Genomic DNA, 17,489 nt, shown 5'->3' with positions numbered 1-17,489 from the left:
TGTGGTCATTAATTTCTGATAATACTAAATGAGCTGCAAATAAAATGTGGCAACAAGCAGCCAAGAATAAAACACATTTTGCTGACCATACCAGGCTGCGGTTTGATGATTATCGTCACAGATGAACAGAGTTCTCAATAAAAACATAAACATGATAAACATAAATAAAAATGTAAACATAATAACAACATGAATAAACTCTGGAAGAACTTTTTCCCATCAAACTCTCCACAGATATTTGAAATGTTGATCACTGAAATCACCAGAATGTCCACAACTAAAGTGATTTATGAACCACAGCAGCACGATGGAACTGAAATCTAGTTTGGTTTTATTTTTTATATCACCTTCACCTCTTCACCTCCATGAAGTGTTTCTGGAGGCCTCCAAAGGTTCTTTCTAACAGTCTCAAGCCGCGTGTCCATTAGATACGTCGCTACGTGGTCACGTGACCGAGCTTTCAGCTGGACAGTCCAGCAGATGAGTCGGATAAACACAGCAGCTCGGCCGCAAATTTTACCTTTTATTTCAAAAACACTTCAGCTAAAAGTATTTCTGAAAGCATTTGAGGCAGAAATAATCTGTGCAGCAGCTGAATCTGTCCTTGTTTTATGTCACCGACGCCTAGTTGACAAGTTTGAGGACAGTTTCATGATGTGTGGAATCTCCGCACGCTGCATGCAATTTGCATAAAGTAGAAGTCAGTCTACTTTATGCAAATAAGCTGCAGCCCTCTTCAGGTAAACACACCGCAACCGGACCAGCATGCAACATGTGGTTTTGCATTTTGGACTGGTTTTAGACTGCTTGTGGACTGGTTTTATATTGGTTTTGGACTGGTTTTATGCTGGTTTTGGACTAGTTATAGACTTGATTTTGGACTGGTTTTATACTGATTTTGGATTAGATTAAAGTCTGGTCTTAGACTTGATTTTGGACTGGTTTTGTGCTGTTTGGACTGGTTTTATATTGGTTTTAGACAGGTTTTACATTGGTTTTGGACTGGTTTTTTGTCTGGTCTTAGACTTGATTGTGGACTGATTTTAGACTTGTGTTTAGATTGGTTTTAAACTGGTATTGGATTTAGCTTAGGGCTGGTTTTAGACCTGATTTTGGACTGGTTTTATACTGGTTTGGACTTGTTATAAGTCTGGTTTTAGACATGATTTTGGACTGGTCTTGGACTGGTTTTAGACTGGTTTTAGAGTTCATTTCATACTGGATCTGTAAATTCCTCTCATTCCCTGAAATAACTAAATAACTGAAGTCTAAAACATCCGTTCCATTTTGTTTTCAGTGTTAGACTTTATTCTGGATTCTTGCAGACTGAATCTGTTGTCCGGTCTCAGCACCAAACACCAGCATCGGTCCAATAAGCAGCTCTTTATGTCTCTGGAGTGAGCTGAAGGTTCAGATCTGGTCTGAGGCTCAGAGCAGCAGTTCTGGTCCGCTGAGCGTCGATCTGGAGGTTAATGAGGGGCTGCTGGGAGTTCTGGGAGTTCTGGGTCCAGACGAGGCCACGGCTGACGGACTCGGTGCTGCAGGCGGTGCTGCCATCCGTGGAAGAACATCAGCTGGACCCTAGGAGGTCCAAACCAGCAGGATGTTGTTCTTCTGGACTCAGCTGGGGTTCTGCTCGGTTTTACATTTTTAATAAACTCATTGATTCTCTTTAATGACAGGAGCAGCTTCCTGTTTACTCCATTACTTTAAATACTCGAGTACAGAAAACTTTTCCACCGGAGTTAAAGTTTGCTCCCATCCATCCACACTGAGCCGGTTGCCACGGTGACAGCGGCTAACGAAGGGCCGCGGACACGCCTCCCCATTCCCCCTTCACCATAATGAAAGGCCAATTAGAGGAGAGGATTAAGGCGCCCCACGTCCACACACGAATTAGAATTAATCAAAGAGTGTGTGTGTGTGTGTGTGTGTGTGTGTGTGTGTGTGTGTGTGTGTGTGTGTGTGTGTGTGTTTCCACGGTGAATAGTGATGAGCTCCAGGCTCAGTGTGAAGTCGTATAATTGCTGCTGGTGTTTCTGATCGATACCACACCCACCGCCAGGCTCCACCAATGGGAGCAGGCCTCCAGCAGGTGCGTGTGTGTGTGTGTGTGACTGTGTCTGTGTGTGTGTTCGGTGTGTCTGTGTGTGTGTGTGTGTGTGTGTGTGTGTGTGTGTGTGTGTGTGTGTGTGTGTGTGTGTGTGTGTGTGTGTGTGTGTGTGTGTGTGTGTGAGAGAGAGACTTATTTCCACAGTGATATTAAAAACTCCAATCCGACAGTCTGAAAGTTGTTCAGCTGGATGAAGTTTTCAGGGAAGGTCAGAAATGACACAAGGACCAAGTGATGAGATTTTGGCAGTGATGCAGCTTATAGTCTGGATCCATGGATTTGTTAAAGATTTCTGTATCATAACCAGATAGCAACACGACATCACTGTAACCATGACAACAAGCGGACACTACATCAGTTGCCTGCTGACGATCACATGATTCTGATCCTACTACAAATCCACCGCTGAGGACTTATCAGGACTTATCCATCAGAAATGATAAAAGGAACAACTGATTAAATTGTGGGGGTGTTTCTGAGTCCCATCAATTCCCACCGCCTGCTACATATTTAGGTCACGTGATTAAGTATTCGTACATAACGTACACATGCAGAACACATGCCTGTGCTCAGGTCATTATGTTTGTGGGTGCATCTGTATTAAATGGTGCCGTGCCTTCTGATCAATAACTAATAATAAAATGCTGCATTTCTGCCATATGGGGGAATGAGCAGCCTTGGAGGAGGACTGCTCTCTCTGAGGGCTTTTCTAGTTACAGGTGTGTTGTTCAGGTATCTCAGGTGAACGTTCAGGCAGCAGAAGATGGAACTTAAATCCTCACTGTGCTGATCTGGACGTAGTTTTAACCATTGCAGGACAAAACCTGTTCAAACTTGACTTTGAGCTTGTTCTAGATGAGCTCTAAACTGAATTTGGTCTGTTTTAGTTTTATTTTGGAATCGTTTTGAAAACAGACCTGCCTTCCTCCGCGTAGCGGATCTGTAAATCAGATAACCAGAGGAGGAGGAGGATGAAAATGAGGAGGAGGAGGTTGGTCTCCTCCTCAGAGACGTCGTCCTGTCAGAGTAAATGTCTTCGTGTCTTCGGGGAGATAAAACCATATTTAAAGATCAGACGCTTTAAATCCTGACCAGCTCTTTGTTTGAAGAACCTTGAAGGAGACACAGGAGGAGGAAGAAGAGGATGGATTTGTAGCTCTTCATCACTGATCCTGATGAACTTGATCCCAGAACTGTGTTTTAAAATGACAGTTTAAACTCTTTACAACATTTTACGGTGAAAAAACAACTGAAACGGTAAAAGTTTGGCTGAAGGTCAAGACGAATAATATTTATATAAATAATACCAAATATGTGCAGTACAAACACAATCTGAGACTTGTTCATGTGTGAAGCTCGACTGGAACCAAAGCAGCAAAAAGACGAACAAACAGTCGATCAGAACTTTATCTGCTTGAATAAAACAATAAATCTGAAAACTTCAGGAGCATCAATGAGCTGAAATGTGAAGAAACTCAAACAGCTGCAAAGAAACACAAAGCAACCGTAAGAAGATGAAAAATAACACAAAAAAATTAAACACAGAGACACAGAATAATGCAAAATGACAACAGAGACACAAAACGACTGCAAAGTGACACTAAACAGACAGAATGAGACACAAAACAGATATAAAGAGACTAAATGACGACAGCGAGGCTCCAGAAGACACAAAACAACTACGGAGATGGAAAATAAGTAAAAAAGAATTCAAAATGACACTTAAAACATGCAAAACAGCATATAGAGACACAACCACTACAAAGACACAAAGCTGCAGAGTGATGCAAAAGAGTGGCAAAGAGACGCAAAAAACTACGACACAAAAGCAACAAAGACGCAAAACTATACAAGGAGACACAAAAAACTGTACAGACATGAAAAACTACAAAGATGCAAAAAATTACAGAGCTGCAAAAAACGAGACATACAAAACTACAGCAACAGAAAAAACTAAAAACTACAGAGATGCAAAAACTACAGAGACATATAACTATAGAGATGTAAAAATTACAATGAAGCATAAAAAACTACAGAGACAAAAAAGACACATAAAACTACAAAGAGATCCAAAAAACTACAGAGATGCAAAAACTACAGACACATAAAACTACAGATATGTAAAAACTACAAAGAAGTACAAAAAATACAGACTCAAAAAACTGCAGAGATTAAAAAACTACAGACTCAAAAAACTACAAACACAAAAACTACTAATAGACACAAAAAACTACAGACACAAAACACTACAAAGAGATGCAAAAAACTACAGAGACACAAAAAACTGGAAAGAGACGAAATATCAGAGAGCTTCAAAAAACTATGAAGAAATGCAAAAAACAACAGATGCAAGAAACTGCAGACAAAAAACTACAGAGACAGAAAAAAACTACAGAGATGCAAAAAACTACAAACAAAAAACTACAGAGACACAAAAAACTACAAAGAGACTCAAAGAACCACAACAAGATGTAACACAGCCACAGAAAGACATGAAATAACTAAGCGATGAAAAATGACAACAGAGACGCAAAAAACTACAAAGAGACAGAAAAAAACTACAAAGGGACACAGAAAACTACAAAATTACAATGAGACATAAGAAGGCCACAGAGAGAAGTAAAACAACTGCAGACTGAAACCCTCGTGAAACACTGTTGTTTTCTGGAGGTTTTCTTCTTCTTCTTCTGTTTCCACGTTTGCAGTATCCTGTGTCTCCCGATGCATTCAGGGACCCAAACATCGGGTTGTAAATTCAGCTTTCTGTCTCAGAGGAAACAAATCAGAATCTGTTTTAACATTGTTCATAGCATTGTTCAGTCATTGTTCATAGCAGACGAGCCTGTTTGTTTTCAGCTTTTAGAATGAAACCTAAATGATGTGTGAAAATTAAACCACACACACACACACACAAACACACACACACACACACACACACACACACACACACAAACACACACACACACACACACACACACACACACACACAAACACACACACACTCTGGTGCAGATGAGCTTTGACCGACCGACTGTGAATATTGAACTGACTTATCTGGTGACACACCAGACCTGACTGTCCAAATTAACACACACACACACACAACCACACACACACACACACACACACACACACACACACACACACACACACACACACACACACACACACACACACACACACACACACACAGGGATTATAGTGGACCCCACAGCTCTGGGTTTTCTTTATTCAGCTCTCACACACATTCAGATGATACTTCTATCTCTGTGAGGACTCTCGTTGACTCATGAAGGAACCTGAACTAGAACCTGAACTAGAGCCTGAACTAGAGCCTGAACCAGAACCTGGAGTAGAACCTGAACCAGAACCTGGACCTGAACCGGATCCTCAAACATCCGTTTAAAGGTCTGACGGCACCAAATGTCCTCACTTGTGGGGCTAAATCTCCCAGCGGTCCTCACAGAGACAGAAGGAAAGCAGCAGAAACCTGCATGAAGCCTCCACCTTATCACCAAACTTTCCTCCTGCGCTTCGTTCCGACCGACGCAACTGTAATTTCATGCCCTCTGTGTTTCCCTGCAGCTGTATGTGTGTGTGTGTTTTATGTGTGTGTGTGTGTGTGTATGTGCGTGCGCACATTTAACCCCCGTCAGATCTCATTGTAAACCAGGTTTATAATTATTGGAATGTTTTTTTTTGTGCAGCTACGAGACAAACAGTACAAACATTTATACACAAAAATCACTAAAAACAGCCGACCAATCAGCAACCTCCTCCGCTGATGCGAACTGCAGTTCCGCTAATGTCCACCAGGGGCTGCCGATTTGCAGTGAATTAGAAAGCGCTTCTTTTTCCCACAAGTTAAGCTTCTGAGGTGAGTCTGAGCAGATTTTAACAATTTTATGAACTATTTAATCTTTGAAATATTTAAACCACAACAGTAGTTTTAACAATGAGAAACAGAAATAATTAGCAGCCGTTAGAAGCTGTGGGCAGACTGAGTGTTTCAGCTGAAGTGGTTCTGATTCTGGTTTTGATTCTGGAAGATGTGGGTCTTTTTGCCTTTTTCTGTAGCTTTGACAAATCTTTCTGTATCTTTAGCGACTCCAAACTAAACGCGAAGTCACTGAGAGGCTAAGTGAGGGAGCATTGCATTGCTGACTCGTTGTACAAATAACAGCCATTTCCATGCTTCCGACTGTCGTATTTATTTAAAAACGCCAAACAAACCAGCAAAACAAGGCAAGGCAAGATGTTCAAATGCTCAATTTTCAGTTAGATTCAGCGGTCAACAAAAAAACACTCTCCCTACTCACTCTTCTCCATGCAGCCACCGTGGTGAACAGTTGAATGTAATACCATTCATTCAATCAGTCAAGTCACTGCTCCTTGACCACACCCCCCGTGATGTGAGTGAAAGGTGTCAAACAGCTGATGCCAATACAAACATAATCAACATCTATGCATATGGCACCTACAGTATCTATCAGTTAAATGAGGTTTGGAGTTCCTCGGGTCGATTCTGGATCCTCTTCAGTTTTTATTCTGCTGCATTCTAGAGGAAGTGACATTAAATCGTGGTTCTGTAATGTGTTCAGAGTCTGGTTTCAACACCAACAAACACTAGAACAAGAAAATCCCTCAGAGAGCGCAGTCCTCTTCCAAGTCTGCTTAACATTGTATCATTTCCAACAGATGAAATCTTGAAAAAATTTGTGGCAGAAATCACGGCACCGTAGAATGAGGTCTCGGTTTCAAAACAATTCCAAAATTAAGTCCAAAACAAATCAAATCCAGTCCAACATCAGGTTTAAAGCTCATCTAGAACCAGTTTAAACTCAAGTCTAATCAGGTTTTGTCCTGTGATGGTTAAAACAGCGTCCAGAGCAGCAGAGTGAGGATTTAACTGCCATATTCTGCTGCCTGAACGCTCACCTGAGAAACCTGAACAACACACCTGTAACTAGAAAAGCCCTCAGAGAGAGCAGTCCTCCTCCAAGGCTGCTTATTCCCCCATATGGTACTGCCAGAAATGCTGCATTTGTTTATTAATTTTTGATGATCACAAATCACAGCACTATAGACTGTGTCCATTTAATATAGATGTACCCACAAACACAATGACCTGAGCACAGGCGTGTGTTATGCATGTGTATGTTATGTACGGATACTGAATCATGTGACCTAAATATGTAGCGGACGGCGGGAATTGATGGGACTCAAACACCCCCACAATTTAATCAGTTGTTCCTTGGATCATTTCTGATGGATAAGTCCTGATAAGTCTTCAGCAGTGGATTTGTAGTAGGATCACAATCATGTGATCATCAGCAGGCAGCTGACATAGTGTTCACTTGTTGTCATGGTTACAGTGACGCCATGCAGCTATCTGGCAATGCTACAGAAATATTTAACCAATCCATGGATCCAGACTATAAGCTGCATCACTGCCAAACTCTAGTCACTTGGTCACTGTGTCATTTCTGACCTTCCCTGGAAATTTCATCCAGATTTGTTAGTCTGTTTTTGAGTAATGTTGCCAACAGACAGACAGACAGACGCTGATCATCAAATAACTCTACCATTCCTTGGCGGAGTAATAATGTTCAGCCTTTAGTGTTATAGCCACCTGAATGAATGTGAATCAGGTCAGACTGAGACATTTCAAGTTTCTTTAACTTACTAAACTACAATAAATCAGACATTAATCTTTAATCAGTCACATTTTCATGATTGTTGGACTGTCGTGCGATTGGTTGAATGAGAACGGACAGATCGGTGTTTCAGCTTAAGTGGTTCTGATTCTGGTTTTGATTCTGGAAGTTGCGGTTCTTTTAGCCTTTTACTGCAGCTGAAAGTTTTCCAGCAGTTTGTCAGATTTTGTAGCTTTATGAGCTAAAATGATGTGTGGAGTTCCTCATGGATCGATTTTGGATCCTCTTCAGTTTTCATTCTGCTGCATTCTAGAGGAAATGACATTAAATCATGGTTCTGGAATGTTCAGAGTCTGAGTGAGTGAGACGCTTCACCTTTAACATCAGCTGATGGTCATCCCAACTCACACAGACACACACACTTTAATACACACACTATAACACACTAGAACACACACACACTTTAACACACTCTCTTGTATCTCCTGCTGCTGCTTCTCTTCCTCCTGAGCTGTGAATCCTGTGAAGCGTGTTTCTACACGATAATTGAATTTTGATGAAAAACACACGGCTGCTGAGGACACACACACGCACAGCAATAATTAATCAGGAAATTCGTGTCTCAGAATGAACTAAAATCCTCCACAGCTGAAGCTAAAAACATTTTTTCTGTAAATTAGAAATAAACTGATGCTGAAGTTTAACGCCTTTTATTTTCTCCTCCTCAGTTAGACTGACACTGGATCAGCCTCTCAGATGCTTAACCTGAACATAAAAACTAAATATGAATTCATAAAAACTACATATACAATCAGATTTAGCTTCATTTTAACAACTTTATCCTAAAATACAAATAACACAAAAGTCAGGTGTAGATCAACACAAACAAACCTTTATTTACAAAGACTTTTATGGACAAACAAACATCATAACTTAAGACAGAAATAATGAGGAGTGAAGCAGCATTTAGCATCAACTAAACCTGGAGGATAACAAATGAAGGAATATGTTCAGTTACCAGGATGAAAACACACAAATGTTCCTTTAAACGCCTCACAGCTTTAAATTAAATCCTTTCTACCAGCAAACAGAGGTTTAAACTGGACGTTGGGAGCTGATCAGTCGTCTTCTCAGAATTTACAGGACCGATGGAGGAACCTGCAGAAACACAGAAAACATCATTTAATTAGTTGTTAATTATTAATGAACAGTTTTATGTGAACGTTCAGCTCCTTCTCCTGAATTTATTCTGATGATTGTTGAAGCAACACCAACATTAATTTGAGCTTTTATTTAAATCTTAAAGAACTTCAAGACAGTAACTGTGACCCGTTTAAACCTCGTCTCCTCTCTAAGGAGCTTCCAGCTGCTCTTTCTACAGATCTTCAGGTTCTGGGATGTTTTCAGGATGTTCTGCAGAAGGTTTCAGATCTTCACTGAGCTCAGGATCCTCTGGAGGCCAAACTAGAAGCTCCAGGAGCCTCTGGAGGCCAAACTAGAAGCTCCAGGATCCTCTGGAGGCCAAACTAGAAGCTCCAGGATCCTCTGGAGGCCAAACTAGAAGCTCCAGGAGCCTCTGGAGGCCAAACTAGAAGCTTCAGGAGCCTCTGGAGGCCAAACTAGAAGCTCCAGGATCCTCTGGAGGCCAAACTAGAAGCTCCAGGATCCTCTGGAGGCCAAACTAGAAGCTCCAGGAGCCTCTGGAGGCCAAACTAGAAGCTCCAGGAGCCTCTGGAGGCCAAACTAGAAGCTTCAGGAGCCTCTGGAGGCCAAACTTGAAGCTTCAGGAGCCTCTGGAGGCCAAACTAGGAGCTCCGGGAGCCTCTGGAGGCCAAACTAGGAGCTCCGGGAGCCTCTTAAATACTGAACTTAGAGGTTTTCTTTGAATCAGTGTCTCCTATCGGTTCACATATATTTAGAAACTTAGGTTTCCAGCTGAAGAAGTGATGATCCAGACCAAACATTTGACTGACCCAGATGTTGTTCTGCAGATGTTTTAAAGCAGCAGGTTTCCTCTGTCATGTCTTCCTACAGCTCCTCTGCAGTCATTAGATGTTCAGTTTTAACCATCAGAGCTGCAGTTTGTCTGTTTGTAGCTTTAGTCAGCTTTGATTTTATTCATCAGAACTGAACTCTGATCTCCTGATGAATCCTAAAGTTAGACTCTGTTTATTCAACGAGACAAACTGAAGCTTCACACATTTAAAGCTGTGGTTGTTTTATGTCTTTGTGGTTGTTTTTTGTCTCTTTGTGGTTGTTTTGTGTCTCTCTGGTTGCTTTGTGTCTCTTTGTGGTTGCTTTCTGTCTCTTTGTGGTTGTTTTCTGTCTCTTTGTGGTCATTTTGTGTCTCTTTGTGGTCGTTTTGTGTCTCACTGGTTGTTTTTTGTCTCTCTGTGGTCGTTTCATGTCTCTCTGGTTGCTTTGTGTCTCTTTGTGGTTGTTTTGTGTCTCTGAGGTCATTTTGTGTCTCTTTGTGGTGTTTGTTTTGTCTCTTTGTAGTTTTGTGTCTGTTTGTGGTCATTTTGTGTCTCTTTGTGGTCGTTTTGTGTTTCTCTGTGGCGGTTTTTAAATAAAAAGCGCCACAAAGAGACACTAAATGATTAAATCCAGCTAAATATTGTGTATATATTGTAAAACTACATTTATGATTGCACAGAAATATCGTTAATAAATGATGTCATGGAGTTCTGCTTCATGTCGAGATTGGGTCATGCTGACATTCTGCTGTTATTGATCACGATGGATGATGTAAAAGATGAAGATCAACTTTATTGATCCGTCGAGTCAAACATGAGAGCAGCTCAGCAGACAGAAGCAGGAGGAGATAAAGATGAAGACGATAAAAAAAGACTAAATATACAAAATAAAGATAACAATGCTCAAGATGATAAAGCAGTGAGCTCCTTTTCAATTAAGGACCAGGAATGAACAGTTTATTGATTATAGATTGAAAGTTTAAACAGTGCCGTCTGCAGATTGACTGTGTGTTCAGCAGTGATTCTGACCCAGAGGTTAAACTGGCTTAAGGAGCATTTAAATATGCTAAATGTAATATAAAAACCAGATGTTTCCCCTCATCGATTAGCCCTAGTTGAGACAGAAAGGACAGAAACTAGGAGAGGAGACATTAAAATCAAACTCCTGCTCTGGTTCCTCTCCTCTGATCTGTCTTACTTCTAAAATGTGTCTTAAATAAATGAAAATATGTCCTGAAACGGATTTCCTGAGACGCTCTGGTCTCTGAGGACGCACTAGTTAAATATCAGATAAAGTCACCTTGCAGCAGGTTTCTGAGGGAATAAAGGAGCTGAAATCCAACCGATAAAGGTTCAGTTCACTCAAAGTTCACTTTAGCTTTTATCTGTGAAGTTTCAGTTTGTCTCATTGAATAAACCGACTTCAAGCTAACTTTTAGGATTCATCAGGCAGGAGACCAGAGCTCAGTTCTGATAAATGAACAACCACAAAGAGACACAAAACAACCACAAAGAGACGCAAAACAACCACAAAGAGACACAAAACAACCACAAAGAGACACAAAACAACCACAAAGAGGCATAAAACAACCACAAAGAGATGCAAGACGACCATAAACAGACACAAAACGACCACAAAGAGACACAAAACAACTACAAAGACACACAAAACAACCACAAAGAGACATAAAACAACCACAAAGAGACATAAAACAACCACAAAGAGACACAAAACAACCACAAAGAGACACAAAACAACCACAAAGAGACACAAACCAACCACAAAGAGACATAAAACAACCACAAAGAGACACAAAATGACTACAAAGAGACACAAAACAACCACAGAGAGACATAAAACAACCAGAGACACAAAACAACCACAGAGACGCAAAACAACCACAAAGAGACACAAACCAACCACAGAGACACAAAACAACCACGTAGAGACATAAAACAACCACAAAGAGACGCAAAACAACCACAAAGAGACACAAAACAACCACAAAGAGACACAAAGCGACCACAAAGAGACGCAAAACCACAAAGACACACAAAACAACCACAAAGAGATGCAAAACAACCACAAAGAGACACAAAACAACCACAAAGAGACACAAAACAATGCCTCTTTGTGGTTGTTTAGTGTCTCTTTGTTGTTGTTTTTTGTCTCTTTGTGGTTGTTTTGTGTCTTTGTGCTTGTTTTGTGTCTTCTTGTGGTCATTTTGTGTATCTTTGAGGTTGTTTTGTGTATCTTTCAGGTTGTTTTGTGTCTCTTTGTGGTTGTTTTGCGTCTCTTTGTGGTCACTGCTTGTCTTTATCTGGTTGTTTTGTAATTTTGGAGCTACTCTGAAGTCTTGTTGTTGTTTGGGAATTACAAAAAAATCCACATTTAAATAAATCTTGAATATTTAGTAACAACATTTTCTGAGCTTGTTGTCTGAACTCACAGTGCTGTGGGTCCAGGTGTGTCCAGGTGTGTTCACAGGGACAGGTGAGGCTTCCTGTAGGTCTGGTTGGTGATGGACAGACGGGTCAGTCGGGCTCCGTAATAATCCACAATGTAGTTGGATCCGTCTGCTGGACCCACAATCTGCAATACAAACACAACACAAAGAGACAACAGCTGTTTAACTCTGAGAGGTTTCTGGATCATTTTAATCTAAAGTCCTGCAGCTCTGAGGAACCAGAACATCATGAAGAAGGAGAGAGAACGATGGAGATGTCTTCTGGCAGTAGGACTCACAACGATGGAAACCAGAGAGAAGAAAGATCTCCTCATCCTGGCGATGTTTTTCTATCTCCATGTTTCCTCTACAGACTTTTTCTCTTTGTTTTCTCCGTTTGTTTTGTGTCTTATTTTGGAGTGCCTTTGTGACAGTTTTTTGTCTGTTTGTGCTACATTTTTGTCATTTTATGTCTCCTTTTTGTTGTTTTCTGTATTGTTTTTATCATTTTGTGTCTCCTTTGTGTCATTTTGTCTAATTTTTTCTTTTTTGTCTGGTTTTGGTCATTTTATGCGTCTTTAGAATAGTTTTAAGTTTACCTTGTGTCTCCTTTTTTTGTCTTCTATCTCGGTTTGTGTCTCTGTGGTTGTTTTTCTCCTCATACTGTAGATGTTTTTCTATCTCCATGTTTCCAGCCTCTACAGACCTTTTTTCTTTGTTTTTTTCCCCCCTTTTGTTGTTTTGTGTCTCACTTTCAAGCATCTTTTTGACATTTTTTTCTCTTTCTGCTCATTTTCTCTTGTCTTTTTCTATATTTGTCTCCCTTCTTTCATTTCATAACTTGTTTTTCTTGTTGTGTGTCACATTTTTGGGGCAGTTTCATCTCTGAACATTTTCTATCTCACTTTTCTTACTTTGTGTTGTTTTGAGGTTTTGTTTTGTCTCATTTTGTCTTGTTTTGGTTGTATTGTGTCATGTTATGCGTCTTTGGGACAGTTTTGTCTCTTTTTGGTTGTCTTGTGTCTCTTTTTTGTTGTTTTCTGTATTGTTTTTTATCATTTTGTGTCTCCTTGTGTCGTTTTATCTTGTTTTTGTTGCTTTTTTTGTCTCGTTCTGGTCATTTTTGCGTCTTTGGAACAGTTTTGAGTTTACTTTGCATCTTCTTTTTGTCATTTTGTGTCTCTTTGTGGTGGTTTCACCTCCTCATCCTGTAGATGTTTTTCTATCTCCGTGTTTGCAGACTTCTCTCTACTCCGTTCAACATCAGTAGAAGATGTTTCACCATGCTGAATGGATCTCCAACAACTTGCTCCTCTGTTCACCTCTTCTGCTGCATTTATTTTATGGTGGATTTTGCGCGGTTGTTTTCCGTCTTTTTGTGGTTGTTTTGCATTACGGGCTGTTTTTGTGGCTCTTTGTGGTGTGTTTGGATTCTTTTTTTGGTCGCTTCACTTCTATTTCTGGTATTTTTACAGATTTTTTGTGGTTATTTAGAGTCTTGTTTCAGTTTTGGTGGTTTGAAATGCCATGTTTGTCAGCTTAAATTTGTTAATTCTCCTCATGGAAACACGCGATGATGATGATGGATTCAAGGACCGTCTGACATTTAAGTCTTCTTTTTTCCTTTTCTCTCTCGTTTTTGTCATTTTGTGTCTCGTTTTTGTCATTTTGTGTCTCGTTTTTGTCATTTTGTATCTCGTTTTTGTCATCTTCTATCTCGTTTTTGTCATTTTCTCTCGTTTTTGTCATTTTGTCTCGTTTTTGTCGCTTTGTCTCGTTTTTGTAATTTTTTGTCTCATTTTTGTCGCTTTCTGTCTTGTTTTTGTCATTTTCTGTCTCGTTTTTGTCGTTTTCTGTCTCGTTTTTTAATTTCTGTCTTGTTTCTGTCGTTTTATGTCATTTTTGTCATTTTGTGTTTTGTTCTTGTAATTTTGTGTCTTCTTTTTGTCATTTTTTGTCTTGTTTTTGTCATTTTCTATCTCGTTTTTGTCATTTTTTGTCTCATTTTTGTTGTTTTGTCTTGTTTTTGTCATTTTCTGTCTCGTTTTTGTCGTTTCTTCTTGTATTTGTCATTTTCTGTCTCATTTTTGTCGTTTTCTGTCTTGTTTTTGTCATTTTCTATCTCGTTTTTGTTGTTGTCTGTCTTGTTTTTGTTGTTTTCCATCTTGTCTTGTGATAGAGAGCAAGAGAGGTGTTTGTAAATGGAAATCGTAAAGGAACGATCACAACAAAAATGTCAGGACTTTTCAGCTGAATTGCAGGCAGTGTTTACAGGGAGACAGAAACTAAAAAAAAGCGTCTGAAGTCAGATATCTGTAGATTTCTATGCGTCGTTCCCAACAGGTTTGAGAACCGGAGCGTCTCTGAGGACGTCTCAGAGGGTTAATGATCACATTAAGTTGACGTAGAACTCTCTGATCCGTCAAACCCGTCCAGGTTTAAACGGACCATTAGTGCGACCATCCATCCGTCCTTCCTCCCGTCAGCCTCCAGTGATGGATCTCCGGCCGCTATTATCTAAAACGCCTCGGCAGGACGGAGCGATTCGTCCCCTCACCTCCGGCTTCCCTCCTCCATCCGTCTGCCGAGTCCATTAGAAGCTTCATCCCTCAGCTGGACGATGTAAATAATAAGCAGAAGCCGTTTGTTCTGCAGCTAAAACACGACAGGAGGTTCCTGAGAGCAGCGACTCTTAAAACAACAAACCAGGAGTCGATTATTCTCATTATTGATTCATCTGATGGATAATTTAACATCTGATGCATGAAACTGAACAGAACTGTGAAAAACATCCTTCAGCAAAAGGTCGCATTTAGTTCTAAACCCCCCAGATATTGAGTTTATGTTGATGGAAGACGTTGAAGAAGTTCAAATATTTAAAAAGTGACAGATTTATAATCTAATCAATAATCAATAATATTGATGCTGATCTTTGTGGTTTCATTGACTGACTGTGTAGAAAATGCTTCCTACGTGTGTTGTTCTAAAGGTCGGACCAGTACCAAACCAGTACCAGACCTCCACCAGACCAGTACCAGACCTCTAGCAGACCAGTACCAAACCAGTACCAGATTGTTACCAGATCACTATCAGACCTCTACCAGACCTTTACCAGACCAGTACCAAACCAGTACCAGACCAGTGCCAGACCAGTACCAGACTGCTACCAGACCAGTACTAGACCGCTACCAGACCAGTGCCAGACCAGTACCAGACTGCTACCAGACTGCTACCAAACCACTACCAGACTAGTACCAAACCAGTACCAAACCACTACCAGACAGTTACCAGACAAGACCAGTACCAGACTGCTACCAGACCAGACCAGTACCAGACCAGTACCAGACTAGTACCAGACCAAACCAGTACCAAACCAGTACCAGACCACTACCAGACCAGACCAGTACCAAACCAGTACCAGACCTCTACCAGACCAGACCACTACCAGACCAGACCAGTACCAAACCAGTACCAGACCTCTACCAGACCAGACCAGTACCAGACTAGTACCAAACCAGTACCAGACTAGTACCAGACCAGACCAATGCCAGACCAGTACTAGACCAGTACCAAACCAGTACCAGACTAGTACCAGACCACTACCGGACCAGTACCAGACTAGTACCAAACCAGTACCAAACCACTACCAGACAGTTACCAGACAAGACCAGTACCAGACTGCTACCAGACCAGACCAGTACCAGACCAGTACCAGACTAGTACCAAACCAGTACCAGACTAGTACCAGACCACTACCAAACAAGACCAGTACCAGACTGCTACCAGACCAGACCAGTACCAGACCAGTGCCAGACTAGTACCAGACCAGTACCAGACTAGTACCAAACCAGTACCAGACTAGTACCAGACCGCTACCAGACCAGTACCAGACCTCTACCAGACCAGACCAGTACCAGACCAGACTAGTACCAGACCAGTACCAGACTAGTACCAGACCGCTACCAGACCTCTACCAGACCAGACCAGTGCCAGACTAGTACCAGACCAGACCAGTACCAGACTAGTACCAAACCAGTACCAGACTAGTACCAGACCAGTACCAGACCACTATCAGACCAGACCAGTACCAAACCAGTACCAGACTACTACCAGACCAGACCAGTACCAAACCAGTACCAGACCACTACCAGACCAGACCAGTACCAAACCAGTACCAGACTACTACCAGACCAGACCAGTACCAAACCAGTACCAGACCACTACCAGACCAGACCAGTACCAAACCAGTACCAGACCACTACCAGACCAGACCAGTACCAAACCAGTACCAGACCACTACCAGACCAGACCAGTACCAAACCAGTACCAGACCTCTACCAGACCAGACCAGTACCAGACCAGTACCAGACGGGTCACAGACTCACCTGCATGGCGATCAGTATGAAGTCGATCAGTGTCCCGATTCCACAGAAACCAACGGTGCAGAACTTCAGCAGTCCTGAGAGGAAACAGGAGAGTCGATGTTAAATAAAGAACATTTAGAGCAGGAACAAGATGCTGCCATCAAACAGATCAACAATTTATAATCGATAATCAAACATTTATAATCAATAATCAAACACATGAAACATTTATAATCAATAATCAAACATTTTCTGCATCATGCTAAACTACTATATTGTCACAGTGTGAACAAAGATTCATTTCAGTCAGAAAGAGACGCAGAAGATGCTCAATAAAAACCAGATTAGTCTGTAAATCCATCAGATGATGTTTCTGAGGTTGAGTTGAAGCAGATTTTTTTTAGCTACGAATGTCTTAAAGTGGTCAGTTCTAGTTAAACAGCAGAGAAACGTTGTGTTGTGCATTCGTGAAGTCAGTTAGAAGGTTTTATATTATTACTGGATGAAGAAACTGTTTGCTAAAAGCTTCAGCAGATTCTACAGAAACAGCAGCTTCTCTGAAACTCTGATGAAAACTGTTTAACTGTTCCTACATTCAGTGTTTTCAGCCTGAATTCATCTGTTTGTGTTTGTGTGATCAACACACAATAACAGCACAACAACAACACAACAATAACACGGAAAATAACAGTTATGATTTATACAACAAGGACCAGTTTTTATCCTTTAATGAGACACCTGCAGCTGGACAAAGAGGCCGAGTGAGTGTGTGTGTGTGTGTGTGTGTGTGTGTGTGTGTGTGTGTGTGTGTGTGTGTGTGTGTGTGTGTGTGTGTGTGTGTGTGTTGTACGTGTGTGTGTGTGTGTGTGTGTGTGTGTTGTACGTGTGTGTGTGTGTGTGTGTGTGTTGTACATGTGTGTGTGTTGTAAGTG

At 41.0% G+C, this 17,489-nt stretch overlaps 1 protein-coding gene across 1 annotated transcript in view; it reads right to left on the bottom strand.

The window, feature by feature from the left end:
* Positions 1-8,642: 8,642 nt before the first annotated feature.
* tm2d1 (TM2 domain containing 1) overlaps positions 8,643-17,489 on the bottom strand; it is a 20,740-nt gene continuing 11,893 nt past the window's right edge. Inside the window, exons 5-7 of the mRNA XM_023271295.2 lie at positions 16,579-16,652; positions 12,197-12,339; positions 8,643-8,928 (exon numbers count right to left, since the gene is read on the bottom strand). Coding sequence (XP_023127063.1) covers positions 12,229-12,339; positions 16,579-16,652 — 185 coding nt within the window. The 3' untranslated portion in view covers positions 8,643-8,928; positions 12,197-12,228. The remainder of the gene's footprint in view (positions 8,929-12,196; positions 12,340-16,578; positions 16,653-17,489) is intronic.

This window comes from Amphiprion ocellaris, chromosome 2 (genome assembly GCF_022539595.1).
Source record: "Amphiprion ocellaris isolate individual 3 ecotype Okinawa chromosome 2, ASM2253959v1, whole genome shotgun sequence".
NCBI classification, from domain to species: domain Eukaryota; kingdom Metazoa; phylum Chordata; class Actinopteri; family Pomacentridae; genus Amphiprion; species Amphiprion ocellaris.
Note: the sequence above shows the minus strand (reverse complement) of the source record. Positions and strands in the feature narration are given on the sequence as shown.